Raw genomic sequence first — 17,462 nt, 5'->3', positions numbered from 1 at the left:
GTCTGATCCCTTGTCCATCCTGTAGCTGCTGTGTGATTGCACACAGGATGATCTGTTCCATAACTCTGCCAGGCACCGAGGTCAGGCTGACAGGCCTGTAGTTACTAGGGTCAGCCTTGCATTCTTTTTTATGGATTGGGGTGATATTTGCCAACTTCCAATCATCTGGGACCTCCCCAGTGAGCCAGGACTGTTGGAAGATGATGGAGAGCGGCTTGGCAAGCTCTTCTGCCAGCTCCCTCATCACCCTAGGATGGATCCCGTCTGGTCCCATAGACTTGTGAGGATCCAGATGATTCAGTAAGTCACCAACTATTTCCTCCTGGAATACAAGGGGGCTATTTGGTTTCCTATCTCTGTCTACCAGCTCCAGAGGCCAATTGCCTTGAGGGCCACCTGTCTTATTGGTAAAAACTCGTACCCTTGCATGTCAGCCTGTGATTAAAATAGTGGCATTTTAAGGTAGCATCTTGGGTTGGGGATGACAATCAGTGAGGTGTGAATCTCTCTCAATTTCACTTTTATTTTTTGTCTTTTGAGGGATCACCTCCAGTACAGATAGGATGCAGATGTGGCTGCAGTAATGTTCCTCGGTAGCTACATTGTGAATTGCCCCTACTATGGTCCTGATGGATTTTTCTTAGGGAGAAAAAGGGTGACATTTTCCTGAAGCTGAATGCCTGCCATTGTTGTTTACCATCAGTATTGAACTTGCAGATTTTTTTTGGTCTTAATTTTTAAAGACTGAGACCATGTTTATGACTGCTCCACTGTTATTGTGAGCAGTCAGCTGTTAGTCTACCCATAAACCTGGTATCAATGGTTCAGCTCATATTCATATGGTAACTGAAGGTCCATAAATTCATTGTGTTCTTGCCCTTGTGTTTATTCAGATTCACCCATCCCAAAAACTTTCGTCTGGTGGAAAATGAAATTAAATTAAACATACAAGATGCTTCATGACTCTGGCAGATTTGAAAATTCTTTAGTAGTCTTTTTTTTTTTTTTTTTCTAATTGTGTCCTGGCTGAAACATGAACAGTGGTGATAAGGGGACATGCAAAAGTGAAGACCTACATAAACTTGAATCCCTAATGTTTTGTTTTGATTCAGTTACACTTTGAGGCAGAGATTCATCTCACTCTTTGCTAACTAAAAGGTTGCTAAAGCACTGATAAAAAAATGTGGTTACCTACATAATGCTGAAGTACTTTTTTGCAGGATTATAAAAACCTTCAGCAAACTGGTAAAAACTGTAGGCTTGATGGCTTTCACGTGATTAATGTGGTAGGCTGCTTATCTGTTGGCTGTTTGCATGGTATAAGTGCAAATACCACAGCAGGGTGCATTGCTGGGATCTCTCTGTCTTTTGATGAAAGATGTACTTTATTAATTCTGACCTTACCAAGGCTTGACTTATTCCACCTTAAGAAAACTAGTTAACTGTAAATTAGAGATATCACCGAAAAAGGGTATTACTTCAAAGTTGGAATATGATTAGGGGCATGTTCCACTGTTTTAATCGACTTTCAATTTTAATGAGCTACTGTCTTCTATGTAACAATAAGCAGCTGTGCCTCACTCTGTGTTTCAAAGAACATTTACTCAGCCTTTAAATTTACCATTAGACATCAAAGAGAAAGTCTGATGTATATGGATGATGAAGGATGCCTCAATTCAAATGGATGGCTGAACAGAAATAGTGCAACTTGAGGGTAATAAATATTATGAACAACCATTTTAGTCTAAGTTATGTGGTAGTGAACTATATTAAATTTTGTAGCTGCACTGAGAAATCTTTAGTGATTATCTTAAAATTGTATCAGAGTACTGATAAGCATGTGTTTCTTCTAGCGCTTTTTTCAAATAAACTTTTCAGTCAAAACTGAGGGTTTTTTAAAAGTAAAAATAATTGCTGATGACATTCTTGAAAGCAGCTTAGAAATAAATGGATGTTTGAATTACATGTAGGAATTTGGGGAGGACATTTCAGGGTAAAGCCTGGCTAAATGATCAGACTGTTCCTTTCCAATCTTAAAATCTATTTAAATAGATATGAATTAGTTGTTTTTTATCTTCTCCAAAGTGGAGCAGGTTTCTTGTAACCAGAGTAGTCATTAGGGGTATTAGGTTGCTGTTCAGAAATACTTAAATGAAGTTATTAACTGACATTCTCATTTGAATCAGGTCATTGATAAAGCATGCAACAATGTGACAGGAATTACGCACAATATTAAAGTTAGTGGAATAAATTATGTTAGATATCCTGGGTCTGATTACATTCTGCCATAAAGTGTTGAGACGAAGGAGATTCTATGGAGTAATGTAAAACAGACTCCAGATGGGTATGATGGGGTAATTAAAGAGGTTAAGATCTAGAAGGGGTCATACCATGTGTTACAGTCAGGATTTTCTTATGCGTCTGTGACTCCCTCTGAAAGTAAGACAAGTTCTTATGATGCCTTTGGCAGTAAACAACTGCCATGTTTCCCTACAAAGGAACTGTACTGGCAGAATTAATACTTTGCAATAATTGCCCAGTCTGAGGAGAAAAAAAAAAGGCAGTTCTGCTTGGTTATTTCATTTAATTAGTTATCAAGGGAAAATGCTTGTTGTACAATCTTACAAGAGATTTCTCAAATATTTCCAAATAAAAAATACTGGTATCTATGTCAAAAAGAGCCTTTGTTTTCGGTCAACCTTGCAGCACATTAAAAACAGAGTTTTGTTCTAGCTTAGTGTAAAATTGATTCTTATGTGGATAAGTTGTTTCTCTCTGGCTATTGAATTGCATATACATTTTGGTTAGTGTAGTAACAGTGTATATTGCAAACCCTGTGAAGAAATAGAGGTGTTCTGTTGTGCTGTTCATGGTTAATGTACTCTGAATTTGAGTCCATGGTCTGTAAAGATACTTCTTTACTGTAAAATAAGTATAGTACTGTGTGTAATTTGTGATTCCTATTTAATGCAGGTACGCCACTTCAGCAGGTATGACCATCAGTGGTTGGTAATAGGTGTTGAGGGAGTGATAATAATTCACGTGCATACCTGTGGTTAAGGTTATGCTAATGAGAGCTTTGGTACACCTGGCTTGTGTGCTAATATGAAAGTAAAATCTTTGTTGTGGATGCAGTCTACGTTATATTTTTGACAAGTCAAGAGCTTACCTTGGTAGAATGAAAAAGGAATAGTTATAGAGGTATATACAATTAAGATTCACCATAGTAGGTTGCTCTAAGAGATCCTTGGCAGGTTCAGCAGTCTGGTCCTTCTGAACAGTGAAATAATTGCTTTGATCAACAAGATAAGGATGAAATCCTGGCCCCACTGAATGTGCTGGGATTTTTGCCATTGCCTTAATTTAGTCAGAGTTTCTCCTGTTTGTGTGATAGGACTGTATGTTAGTGTTTTACACATATTCATGTAGTGATTGGTGACCTTCTGACTTAGCAGAACGCATGAGAGCAAACCCTGAAGTACCTTCAGAGTTTGAATTCGCTTCAGGTGGGTCTTTATTCAGTGTTTGGACAAAAAGAAGGTAGAGAAGGTGTTTAACTCACAGATTTGGTGTTAGTAGAAAGGAAAAGATAAATGTGTAATTGTGTTCTAGGAGGAAAAAAAATCAGAGAACTGCAAAAGCCTTGTTTTTTTCCTGTAACTTTGGTGCAATGATGTCATTGCTATACTCTTCATGATAAGTAGAGAGACAAAAAGAAACAAAAATATGAAAATTACATTGATTATTTTTTTCTATTCATTCCTACTGAGCACCAAAGAGGAAACACTTAGCATCTAGTATTAATAGCTGTACCAAATCCTTTGCAAAGATTGACTTGAGCAAATCCCAGAAATTTGTTGAAATCTTCAAATGAGAAGAAGCTAAGGGTCACTTGGGGAAGAGAAGAAATAGGAAGACTCTGAATGTGCTGTATTAATTGCAGTTATAATTGTACATTATATTTGATGCAACAGAGATATAAAGAGTCTAATGATACATTATCACCTACACCATGAGATGTAACAGAGAGGGCTTTTTGTGTAATCGGTGCTTAACAAATTCAGCCATTTAGCTGGTGCATAAAAGCCCCACAAGTGTTAGAGAGTTCACAGGACAAAACGAACAGTTTGCTTTAAGTAGCATTTCATGTAAGAGAAAGTGCAGATGCTGCTGCAAGACGTATTGTGTTTCCATAATCAGTGGTAGATAACAAGAATTGTTTAACAATCCATATCCTACGTGCGCACTTAAGCTATGGGCAGATCGATAAAAAAGCATTAAGCCTGGTGCCAGCTGAAGATCTTATACCTGCAGGCAGTTTGACTACATAACGGAAACTAAATCTGGATTTCAGTAACTCTATTTAGGTAAATCATTATCTAGGCAGTGTCTTTTCCAATTTCGCTTTTAGTTCTGGGTCATTTGGAAAGGGAAAATCTGTTCAGCCGATTGAGTTTCTTGATTAGTATTTCTAACACATGATTTTTCTATATAGGAATGAAGTATAGCTAGTGTTTTAATGTAGATGTTGTAGTGCTTCATAACAATGATATAATCACTTTAACTTTTATTTAAAGTTATTCCCGAGTCCTGTGAAATGGTTGTTATACATACAGGAAAACTTCATGAGCATGTCTTGAAATGACTGCTTAATTAAAATAAGCTTTTTCAAGTCTTTGAAAGTTTATAATGTATTGCCATGTACTCAGAATGTTGAGGGATGTGTCGCGTTCTAGATACTGGTCTGATTTAATAAATTTTAATTGAGGAGGAAGGTGCATTGACATGTATGGAACTATTTGTTGAATATGAAATCATGAACAAAACTTGAAGTTTCAGAAAAGGACAGAGTTAAAAAACCTTTTAAGCATGATCAGAGGAGACACTGGATCTTCAGTGTGAAGTCTTACACTCTCAAGACAGATGATTATTGCTCTGCTGTGCTTGGTATTGTAGACATAACCAAATCAAAGCAAAGGGACAGAGAAAACTTTTTTTACCAATGAAATGTATCCTTGGCCTTTGGTTATTCCATGTTTGAAGTCATTAAGCATATTGTATGGAGGGAAGCCAAGAGAATCTAAAGTGGGTTTCAGTCATTTTGATTAGGCAAAAGAATCAGAATGCCACAGACATTCAGTGAGCTTGGCTATGCAACAAATTCTTTATATGGACACAACCTTTTAATGCAGGGATCTTTGGATGCCACATTTTTCTATGATCTGTGGTTTGCCACTCAGATACAGGTATTTGGAATTTTCAGTTTCTTTCAAATAATGTACAAGCAGAGAAACTATATCTGCTATGTTAGTGCAGTGGCAAGATGGTTTAAAGAAAGAAGAGGTGGACTGTGAAAAGAGCTGGTAAAGGAGAAGTGACATTGCTGAATTACAGGAAAAGCAGCAGCCGTGGTGTTATTTCCATCAGTAGCTTCATCAAGTCCATCAAATAATTTAAAGCATACCTGAATTTGCTAAAGCCTAGCTTCATTTGAGAATGGTTCTACGCAGCAAATACCAATTTCAAATAATATTTAACTTGACCTTCCAAACCAACTGTGTTTATAGCCCAGAATTAGAGATTCTGGTACGTCCTTTTTGTCTGGTTCTATAACACAGTGTAGTGAGTTTGCTTGGCCAGGTTTTGTTATTGGGGGAGTTAAAGGGTTGACTTCTGTGAGAAGCTGCCAGAAGCTTCCCCCGTGTCTGATGGAGCCGATGCCAGCTGGCTTCCAGACAGACCCACCACTGGCTGAGGCTGAGCCCATCAGTGATGGTGGCAGTGGCTCTGGGATAATGTATTTAAGAAGAGGGGAAAAAAAAAAAATCTGTTCAAGTGCAACCACAGAGAGGAGTGAGAATGTGTGAAATAAGCAGCTCTGCAGATGCCAAGGTCGATGGAGAAGGAGGTGGTGGAGGTACTCCAGGTGTAGGAGCAGAGATTCCCCTGCAGCCTGTGGGGAAGACCGTGGTGAGACAGGCTGTCCTCCTGCAGGCTATTGAGGTAGATGGTGGAGCAGATTATTCACCTGCAGCCTGTGCAGGTGGATGTGCCCAAAGGATGCTGTGACCCCATGGAGAGTCTGCACCAGAGCAGGATCCTGGCAGGACCTCTAAATTTGTTTCCTTTCTTATTTTTGTTGGTTGGTGTGACTGTGCAAAGCAATCTGTAAAATTCTCTACATTCATTCTGTCCAGTTTCATGTTATTTGTCTAATACTTTTAGTGGTATTTTGAATAGCATATTTGATAATTTAATCTTTATCTTACTTTGTATAGCTTCCTTGAAGATAAGATAAACATTTCTAAATTACGTTTTATTTAAAATAAGCATTACAGAATTTATGTTTAGTTTACATAGACTTCCTTTAGCGTGCACTGATGTACAAAACAAAGAAAAATGTGGTTTGGAGGGAAAGGGAAGTAGGGGCTCCCCTTGTCATACAGCCTTCACTCTTTACTTTAGCAGATTTCAGGATATCCAGTCACAGTTACACTTTTTTTAAAATTAGTAACCCAGTGCTCTGGTCAAGCTACAAGATAATCCTTAAAAACTAGAGAGTTGATTGAGATAATTAAATAAGCATAAGGCATAAACGTAGCAGACTGAGAGTATCTCTACTTGCTCTGTCACTTACTATATTTATTATCTTGGACAGTAGCAGCAATGTCAGGTTTTAAATAAGAGGAAAAAGAACAGTTAATCCTGTGCCTTCTCATATAAAAAGCCACTTTGTTTGAGACATAACATTTTTATTGTAAAAACAGACCTTACTTTAAAAAAAAAAAAAAAAGCCAAGGGAAAAAAAACCAACAAAACCCCAACAAAAACCCAGGCTGGATTTGAACAGAGTTCTCCCTAACTATCCATTATCTTCTAGTTGATGGAATTCATTTTATGACATTAGCCAAACTGAGTCTCATCCTCCACTCTGCAAAGTTCAGTGCCAAGATTCTCCCAAATTATTAGAGACCTTTGGGGGCATGATTTTCACATCTTCAGATACCTTGGTCTGATGGAAAGATACATTGCAGTTTTGTAAAGCTGATTCTCTTTCAGGTTTATCACATCAATCGCCTGGCTACTTCTTAAAATACTTGCAGAAGTAACAATACAAAATGTTTTTATCTATGTAAAATTGTTTTCAGTTGTATTATTTTCACGACATTTGAATGATATTGATTTTAGTAAAATAGCATGATTTACACAGCTTTAGTTGTGATACTAGTGAAAGAATGAAATTCTCTCTAGCTGTAGAGTAAAATTTGCTGAGTAGGTAATTCTTGTAAACAAAGGAAAAACTTCTGTCTGCAGGATAAGATGTAATTTTAAAGTATTATGTGCAATTCTGTGCTCATTTCCTCTAAATAAACTAAATTAATTGAATCACTTTACGATGACTCAATGGAGTCAAAGTTGCCCTTTTTTTTTGATTCCTCCTAAAATCAATCCCAGAGATTTTAATGTTGTAAAAGGTTGAACTAACACAAGATAATACTTGGATTTATTTGGTTAGTGTACTATATAGTAAATTAAACATTAAATGCTAGTGAGAATAAAGTAAATATAAGTAACATATGTTTCTTATTGTTGGAGCAAAAATAGGTTATTATAATTTGATTCATTCTTAGCTCCCAGTACAATTAATAAAAATCATAGTTGGTAATTAAGTCAAAGCATCATTTTTAAAGCCTAAACAAATAGAATGTTATTCACATGTTCTACGTGTTATGGAAAAGTCTGCTATTTGTGTACAGTTGAGAACGTAGAAATTTCCACATACTTGAAAACAATCCTATCTTTGACATAATTAACAGAAAAGTAGGATTTTTCAGCAAAGGTTCCATTCCAGTTGTGGAAGGGAACTTCAGTGTTATTAAAAGAGAGAATTCTCTTTTCCCCTCGTGAATACTCTGATAACCTAAACCCTTAGTGCTCAAAGGATCTATATGCTGTTTATCTTGTAAAAGCACCAGATAGATGTTTACTTGGTTTATTTCAGTAACATTAAAAGAGGATGCTTTTATCCATGTTTATTTCATCACCCGAGTTGCGTATTTCTAAGTATTATCTTGAGATACAGAAGAACAGAGGCTAGGTCATTAACCTCTTAAAATATGATGTCAGATTAGTTGCATGAAATTTGGCATTTTGTATTTTGGAATCCAGTGTCTTTCCAAATGTAAATTTAGTACGTTTGTTTGCCAGATATTTTTGGGAGTCAGAATTGTCAGAACCAGAGTTCTTAAGCATGAACAATATCCAATTATACTTACTCCTAAAATCTTTACAATTTTTACTTCCATTGTGAAGTAAGGGTTTACTTCCTATAGCTGGGTAAAGGAAAAACATTTTTTTGTGATGTCTTATGTTCACTTAAAATGCAGTGAAAATATTGTTAAACAAATAGAGAATAGTAATTTATTTATGTTCTAAGAAGTAGATAACTACTCATAATTAGCTAACAGAAAATTGGATAATTTCAGAATACTAATAGATTAATTTGTATGTGTTTTTTCCTCTATTGCCTATGTTTTCTTTTTGGAGGGGGTGCAGAGGAAGGAATAAAAGAAATCCCTTGTTTAGAGACTCCATCTCTGTGTTAGAATAAGGTAATTTAGTCCCATTCATAAATAGAATTATTTACCTCCCTATTTACCCTTTTGGGGTGGTTCAAAGCCATTGCTCTCTTGGTAGTCAGAAACCTAATTTCAAGTAAAAATTAATTTGTGAACAAGTCCCTCTTGTTCTAAGATTGTCTTTTATTTTTCCAGACACTAAGGGTTTCTGGACTAATTCTATTACTAGTAAAGATCAGTCTGTTCCATTTTTAGTCCTGTTAGCTAAGCAAGACTGGTCATCTGCTCATGTGTCAGTAAGGTGATTCCTATATGATCTTAGTAACCCTCAGCTGAACTTTCCCAGGTTTATTTAACCTGTCATGAACATGGTAAAAAGAATTGAACTCAGTATTCCAGATGTTCTATGAGTGTCTTGTTCAGTAGTATTGAACTAATACTATAATTCTCTTTTCTTGATTCTTACATGGAACATTGTCAGGTGGATTTCAAAATTGCCTTCACCTTTTTACTAGTCATCATGCTGGAACCTTTTTCTTCTGTCATCCTCTGATTATTTTTGTGGGTTTCATATCTTATTTCATTTCCATAATGCCATACTTTCTGACTCTCATAATATTGAAGAAACTGCAATTGCTATTGAAATCTGATATTTGTGTTCTGTAGCTAAAATTTGGCATTTTGTGTATTAAACTACTTCACAATAATTTTTCAAGTCGACCAGTTCTGTATACTGCTCTTTCAGTAACCCATCACAATGGTGCTATGAAGTATTACTCTACCAATTTAATTTTGTTTTTTCTGAGCAACATACCATCTTCAGTACATACATTATAATCCCAACTACTAGTCTGCTGTCTTCTGTTATACACAATATATCTGATACTACATCTGATGTCAGTTGGCCTTGTTTGTGTATTCTCTAGCCCTAAATTATGTGTTAGCATACATCTCAGATGCCTTTTCTTTGATTTCACTGAGTTTCTGATCTGTATTAGGCATAAACCCCTCATTAACTATTCCTGTCTTACTACTGTTCCATCAAGGCTGTCTCAAACATCCAAAATACCCTGCATAAAAAGGTCACATGCAGCAAATTGCATTATCTTTTATTTCTTCTTCACAGTTAAGACAAAAAAATCCCATTTTTGCTAACCTGTATTATTGAGCTTCCTCCTGTTAAGGGTTTTGCTTAGGTCAGTGTGCTCTAATCTTGAAGGTAAATAGTTATCTGTCCCCCTGAGCCAGTCAGAGACTACTCACCTTGAAAGTCTTGCAGTATGGTTGTGTGACAGAACACTTTTGAAACTCATAGTTTATAACACTACAAACTAGGCCAGAAACATTTACTGCCCCTTCAACTTCTGAGTGCTGGGAATGAGGACTTGCTCTTCCTTCACTAGTAAGTCCAAAATTTGTGTGTGTATGCACATACATACAAGTGCATAATGTCTATATATGTATCTGCATGCTTGTGTCTGTAGCTGGAAGAAAGCTTCATATATGTGCTTCAGGAAATGTGTTTTAAATGGAAATATTTCTCCAAATTTTTTAGAAGGATGAATACCAGGAAGAGTTTGTTATCAAGGTTATAACAGTCAAATTTTAGTCTGTTTACTTTCACTGAGTGGTGGAAAAAGGTTAGAGACTACATAAAGACAATATTGTGCAAGTTTTTTTGACAAGCACGCTTCAGAGATCCCAACTGCTCTGATCATTGACTTTGAGGTATTCTCTTGGGGTGTGTTGGCAGACAGAAAGGAGAAATGACAGTGGAAATTAGTTTGAGTACACTTTTAGAAAAAATAATCGGGAAAGTGTATCAAAGAGAGTGTTACCTATGTAAACTTTTGATATAAATTAGTCAAAAAGTCTAAAGATCCAATAGTCTCCTTACAACTGTGCATTACTGAAACAATGCAAGGAATACAGACTCCAGAGATTTGAAAAAATGTCATACTGATAAAAAGTTTGTATAAAATTCTTTATATGTTATATATATGTATATATATATCCTAATACATATTTATGTCCATTTATGTGCACAGAATGAATTTATATGTGTAAACCAAAACAAAAACCTTGCATATTCTTTTTCCCCAAAAGAATGGCATGAAATTGAGTTTGTTACTGAATGAAAATGACAGTATATTCTATAACTTCTGCTATTGGTATATTTAGGTATTTTGAAAGAAAACCATTCCTAGTTATGCTAAATAAATGCTATATTTAGTGATACACTGAATATAGGGAAGAGGATATGAGACCCAGTCAGTAGAACCCACCAGGTGTTGTGAGGCAGTGTACTCTGAAAAATATATTGATTTATATGGTTCTGGTCTTTTCCAAGACTTGTATTCCTCCTGAAAAGTTCTTGCAAGCTGATTTTTCTATTCTGTTACATAAAGGCAAATGGAAATCCTCTAAGCACTGCAAAATTCAGTATGTTACTTCTCCCAACACATATCACAACACAGAGCATGTTTTTCAGCCAGTCTGTGCTCATCAGGTGAATAGGTTGTTGGATGCAACAGTACACTTATGTGGTGGAAGCACAACTGTCAACATTCATCCCTTGTTCATAGTGCTAACAAATTACTTTGGTAGATATTTCATGGCATTATATATCTTAATGTTAGTGCATTCTCTGTCCTGAGCTAGTAAGGGTACTACTGAAAGTTGATTTTGTATTCTTGGCCGAATATCCAATAATGCTTCTTTAATGAAAACAGCTGTTAGATCTGTTCTCAGCAATGTGTTTCCCAATGCCATTTGTATGACTTGCATACCACATGCACTGAACCTCATCCTGGAGGAATGGCCAAGAAATTTGACAGTTTAAACACCATCGTTGCTCCCATAAAGAGTTTATGCTGCCAGAGTACCCTGAACTTCCCAAGTCAGGGTTTTATGAACTCAGGCATGCTCAAAATATTTGAATGGGCTACAAGCTCAAACAGAAGCCCCACAATTGGAGCAAATTATCTCTGTGTAGCTCTAGGTGCAAATAGTGACAATTTATTACAGGACAAGCTATGGAATTTAAGAACTGGAAGTTTTGTTGAAAAACATTTCAGTAAAACATGAGTAAATCAGAACAACAGTCTGGTATGTCTCCGTGTGCTCCCATTGAAAATATGTTTTGGTAATTTTCAATGACCTTGGACTGCATATTCTGTTGGTATAATTCTTTCCCCTATTTATTATTCTAATGGAATGTAATACAGAAATATTTTCCATCATTTTGATGAATTTGGTTGTGTCAAATCGGACCCAAAACAATGGAATTGTGTGACTGCACAACTGTAGCCACACTGTTAGATTAAGGTGCTCTGTTCTGAAATCTGTAACTGATTAATGAGTGACTCTACATTTTGCTAGTGAATATCTGAACTAAACTTGGACTGTTTTCTAATGTGGATTGTAACTCTGTTTATCAGACACCCATTTAGGAGAAAAAAAAAGGCTTTCTTTTTCTCTTCTCCTTGACTCCTCTGACTTCTCTTTCTCCCTCTCCCTTTCTCCCTCTTTCTCCCTCTCCCTCTTTCTCCCTCTCCCTCTTTCTCCCTCTCCCTCTTTCTCTCTTTCCCTCTCCCTCTTTCTCTCTTTCCCCCTCCCTCTCTCTTTCCCTCTCCCTCTCTCTTTCCCTCTCCCTCTCTCTTTCTCCCTCTCTCTCTCTTTCTCCCTCTCTCTCTCTTTCTCCCTCTCTCTCTCTTTCTCCCTCTCTCTCTCTCCCTTTTTCCCTTCCTTTCTTTTCTTGTAAAATTTAAAGGACTTGAATAAATGTAGCTAGCAGAATCAGTACAAATAATTGATTAGCTCTTTCATAGAGAATGATCTCTAATGTTGTAGACTGCATTTTTAGGATACACTTTCCTAAAATGGTTGACAGAACAAGAAAACCCAGTGATTTTGAATATGTTTTTTTTTAATCTCTATGAAATAGTTTTACTGTTTAGATTATCTCCATTGTATAATGATATACGCATGTATGCAAAATCTATTATTTACAAGGCTTCTGCTCACATTTGGACTGTCTTGCTGCCAAGGACTGCTCAGGAAGCTTTTTTCTTCTTTCTGTGGACTCTTTTAATAGTTAATTTCAGAGGAAAATGGAAACTTTATGCATAGTTGAGGTTGTGACTGAGTGTAAGAGAAAGAGGAAACTCAAATACTCCTTACCTCAAAGTGCCTTTTCATTTTTTTAGATGTATACCACTCTTGTTTTCCTGTTTTTCCACTTTTAGAGCCACAATAAAATGTGTGAAAACATGGTGATATGAACCTGTAGGAAAACTGTCAGTACTTAATTTTTGTTCAATATGTGTTATATGTTTATGTTTCCTTTGGGTGTGGGTATCTTTTTCCAACTTAAGAACCAAAAGTGTTACAAAAACAGATGTAGTGAAAATAAGCAAGAGAAGTCTCATTTCCTTTGGTGAACAAAGTTCACAATTAGCTTGAGTGTAATTTTATGCGTGTTGTACCCTATCAAACACTTTTGCTGACAAAAGTTTGCTGTCTTGGATTTATCACAACTGATAAAAGATCTGTGATGTCAGACAAGAATTTAGCAACACAGTAAAGTGGGAAAGAGTGGGTCAAATGTAATAACATATTCTAGATGTTATTCCTGCCAACAATTAGTGGGGAAATTCATTTTATGAAGCACTGTTTACAGACTGACATCTGGAGGACTTCTCAACTTGAATAATTGCCAGTGTGTAGTTTTATGTACTACTATTCCTGCCTCTTTCCCCCTTTTTTCCTTAAATATTTCACTTTTCAGATTTGTGCCATTCAGGTAACGAATGTGAGTTATTTTGGTGCTGTGATTTCTTTTAGTGTTCCAAGTGCATAAAAACTTTAAATGCTTGCTAAAATGCAGATTCAGTAAATACTTATTAGAATGAATAGAAAAACTCAAAGAGTTTTTAAAACTTAAAGTAGAAGTTCTGACCAGAGAAGCCAGAGCAGATACCTCTGAAGTTTGAAATTAAAAACCTTACAGTTCTAGCAGAAAAGGGTTGTGGGTCTTTTGTTTTGGTTGTTGGTTTTTCTTTGTTTGTTTGTTTGTTTTTCCAGATAGCTACCCTTCTGAGTTGTAGAATGTTTTGGAAGCACAAAATCCTGACCTACAGTGATTAAAATATTATATTCAGTAGTGTTTATTTGTGCCTTATCCAGTTTCTTTTTCAGCCTAGTGAAACTTTACAATTTACTTTGTATGTTTCGCTTCTTTCACTGTGACAGTTGTCTCAGTGTGAGCTCCCCTCCTTTCTTCCTGTGTGGGATCAGAGCATGTTGTCAAGGGTATTGATTGTTGTCTTGAGGAAGTGTTCCTGTGCCTGTTGGAGCAAGAAAATGGAATTTGCCATTAGTTCCATTGGAAGATGTGGATACCGCTTGTGTTGAGGAAGGTTGATGTGTAGATGAGGTCCAGTCATCCTGCCTGTAGCCCTAGGCATCTGAACAAGTTAATTTTACTTTTAATTGTAATAACTTCTGATAGTATCATGACAAGTAGATCTCAATAAATCTCTCACATCAAAATCAAGAGCAGGAAGTCCTGCTTCCTTTCAGCAAGTAGCGTGTTGTAGCTAAGGGCAAAATAGACCTTTTCCAACTCTTGTTCACTTCCTGTCAGCATTGATGAATAGTGAAATATTTTGGCACCAAAAGCCATCAGTTCTCAAGGCTATGTAAGCTACTGAATTTCAGGTTGTTAGAATGAATGTTGTAGAAGTTCTTTCATTGTCATGTAGAAATTCAATAGATACTAATTGACTTGGTGAGTTCTCACTCATGCTGATAGAAAGTGTTATAAAACATTTTAAAATGTATGATGCCATTCTTAAAGTTCCTTGCCCAAAAGAACTATTAATTTTGTATCCTCTATTTACAGCTAAGTGTTTAATAGGGTAGATTTTATCTGAACAATAAGAATGAAAAGTATCTAAATTGACATTGAAAGCACTGGTTTCTGTTTCCTCAAATCTCACAGTTTACATTTTAGTCACAATTTTCAAATGGGAACAGAACAATTATTTTCCTGATATTTATTTCCATTTAGCCCATAGGTACATTTATATTTAATGCAATGTCAGACATTATCCCAGTGTTATAGTATTTTAATATGAAGAAGCTTTTCTAATTTCCCATTTTAGCTTTCATTTTCATAGCAGGTATCCTAAATATTTGAAGCTGTCATGGGTCGTCAGTCTGCACAGTGCTGACACATTCACTGCTAATGTTCCTTTCTCACTGAAAAAATTTGCTTGCTGGAAATCAAACATAACTCCTGTAATGCATCTTATACTTTCTCTTAGGGTATATTTGCATGTGCTCGTGTCTTTCCTCTTCCTTAGGAGCAAAAGATGCTGTATTCATTCCTGGTCTGGTAGTAATGACTGTTTTCACAGGATTCTCAGGAGCTCTCATGCTTTCCCCTGGCTGGACAGGGTGGTACGTGCCTGGGGAACATCATGCATTGGTTTATCAGTGTTTCTGAAACTGCTGGGGAAAACGCAACTCTCCTACTTGGGACTGTGTCCTAATTTTGAACTGTTTTACTCATTTAGTTTGTAAGGAGAGAAGAGCCTGTGTTCCTTCAAACTGGTTGCACTGCTTAGGGGGCCTGGGGTAGAACATGTCTTTTCAAAATAGAGCAACTCTGACATAAAGGTGAAAAGTCTGTGCATTCCACTGGGAATTGATGTGCTGCTTATAAACATGTGTTTTCAGAGCACAATAGATGAGTACATGGATTTGTTTGCTTGCTAGTGGTGATCCTGGGAGGGCTGTGAGAAAGAGATGCAGCTCAGCTGTGTATTGTATTGTTGGCAGTGCAATTACTGCAAGGCCATGTTTTTGCTGTGGAATAGTGACACATCCTCCAGTGTACTGACCACAGCTGTTCTGAAATAAATTCACATCAGCCTATTGCACTGCAAGCCATTGCAACTGCCTTCAGCTGATACTGCTACTAGATTATACCTCTCTTCATATTTTAAACATAGGCATTTAAACAGGTTTGAAGAGAGCTGTAAGTAATTGGGTTGTCTAATGAACTGCTTGTAAAGCAATATTGAAAATTACAAAGAATCTATTATGCCAAACGTTCTGAAATCACTTGAGTAAGGTATTGCCAGTGCATTGTGTTACTGGACACTCAAAGTGTCCTTGTGTTTCCATATCTCTAGCACTAAGTAATAAAAATACTGTATTTAATAGCCCATCCAAAAAAAATTATCATGTCATTCTCTGTGGTATGCTAGCAGTCTTCATATGGTTTCTTGATTCTGTAAAGTTATTTCATTCACACTTAATTATTTTTATTACAAAAATAGCTCTCAGTAATGTGATCTTTAAAACAAATCATTTTCCGTGTTTTGTGTGGAACCAGTTTTACATTTTCTGTGGTCTAAATACATTCAAACTTTTTTCAAAATGACATTAGTAGAGAGGTCATTAAGACATAATCAACCTTCTAAACAATGGTCATAGTTTTCTTTAACAAATGTTTCTCTGAAGTGAAAGTCAGGACTATTTTAGTTTTGTATCTTCCTGTCAGCTAATTTATCACCTCTTTTCCTCAATTATGCACCAGTGAATTTGTTTTCTTACATAAACACAACATCAAGTTTCTTCCATTTTCAACTAGGTGGCTGTGCTACAATCCCAGAGTCTGACTTAGAGGAAAGAACCGTAATACCAGGCTCCACAGCAATGTTTTCCAGCCACAGGCAGATCACGAAGCAGAAATCCAAGCATGGTAAGAAAAGGAAAATTACGTTATTTCACTTAGAAGCGTACAGTTCATCTTTTCAAAATGTTTGTGGACATATGAAACAAATGACGTGTGTGTCAGGCTTTGTTAGCATAATTTTCAATTTTTCTTGCTACAGTAGTACAATGTGCAGGATTTTGAGGTTATTCAGCTTCTTCTATGAAGAATGGTTCAACTGTAGAGCTCAGTCTTGGAATTAAATAACTTCACAGTTGAAAGGTTTTGTGCTACATAATATTTGAATGAGATTCTCACAGGTTTTGTTTGTGACCTCTTCCACAGAGGCAAAATGAAACTGAGGACATTTTGATGTAATAAAGGCTCCTTTTTCTTGCGGTATGGTGGTTACACTTTGTGCCAGCTGATTAAAACATGGTCATTACTTATCTTTTGTGGGGAGACTTCCTAGAATTTCAGAAAAATATTATTGGATCTAATAAAATGAAATTATACTGGCTATAAAATATGCTGCATTCAGTGATGACACATTTTCTGGAAAGACTTTATGCTGCCGGGAACTGTGATATAGTGTTAACATATTTTAAAAGCAACACTGTAAAGTAGTGCATTACACTTTAATAAAGTGCCTGGTAAGTTCTCAGGCTTTGACAACAGCAATTTCATCTTTTGCTTACTAAGTTGTACCTTCACTTCTCTTTCCCCCATTCCTTGTCTGATTTTGTCCTGTAATGTTTAAGAGTATTTGAATGTTGTTTGTAAATCAGAAGTGTTCATTATAGACAGGTGTTGAAGCCAAGAAGAGCAACTTAGAGACTGCAACCAAGAATAGTCAGAAACAGAAAGTCCTTATACAGGTGCAAAACTCAGTTAATTGAGCTTTAAATGTATTTAGTTTAAATATTCAGTTGCATGTTTGCTCAGCTAAATGTTGCACAGACAGACAGGGAGTTGGGATATATAGTTAATTGCAATGCTTAATTGCAATAGCAGAATTTACATTAGCAAATAATGGGCAGGGAAGATAATCTAGTGCTGCAATGCATAATAATGCTATGGTGTAACTTAAAACACCAAAATTAATATCTACTCATGAAAACAACCTGAAAAATCTCCTGAAGACCTAAAGCTCTCAC

The 17,462-nt window shown here is 36.2% G+C and overlaps 1 protein-coding gene across 3 annotated transcripts in view; it reads left to right on the top strand.

Annotated features, from left to right (window-relative positions):
• Positions 1–17,462, top strand: part of BBS9 (Bardet-Biedl syndrome 9) — a 276,739-nt gene that overhangs the window by 151,518 nt on the left and 107,759 nt on the right. For 2 of the 3 annotated variants that reach the window (XM_027892202.1, XM_027892195.1), the window contains one exon: positions 16,243–16,353. The exons of the other annotated variant lie outside the window; for it this stretch is intronic. In XM_027892202.1, coding sequence (XP_027748003.1) covers positions 16,243–16,353 — 111 coding nt within the window. The remainder of the gene's footprint in view (positions 1–16,242; positions 16,354–17,462) is intronic. 3 annotated transcript variants of the gene reach the window in all.

Source organism: Empidonax traillii, unplaced genomic scaffold, assembly GCF_003031625.1.
Source record: "Empidonax traillii isolate 1590-97213 ecotype Southwest subspecies unplaced genomic scaffold, ASM303162v1 scaffold14:size4059594, whole genome shotgun sequence".
NCBI classification, from domain to species: domain Eukaryota; kingdom Metazoa; phylum Chordata; class Aves; order Passeriformes; family Tyrannidae; genus Empidonax; species Empidonax traillii.
The sequence above is the reverse complement of the archived record's forward strand: the minus strand, read 5'-3'. Positions and strand labels throughout refer to the sequence as shown.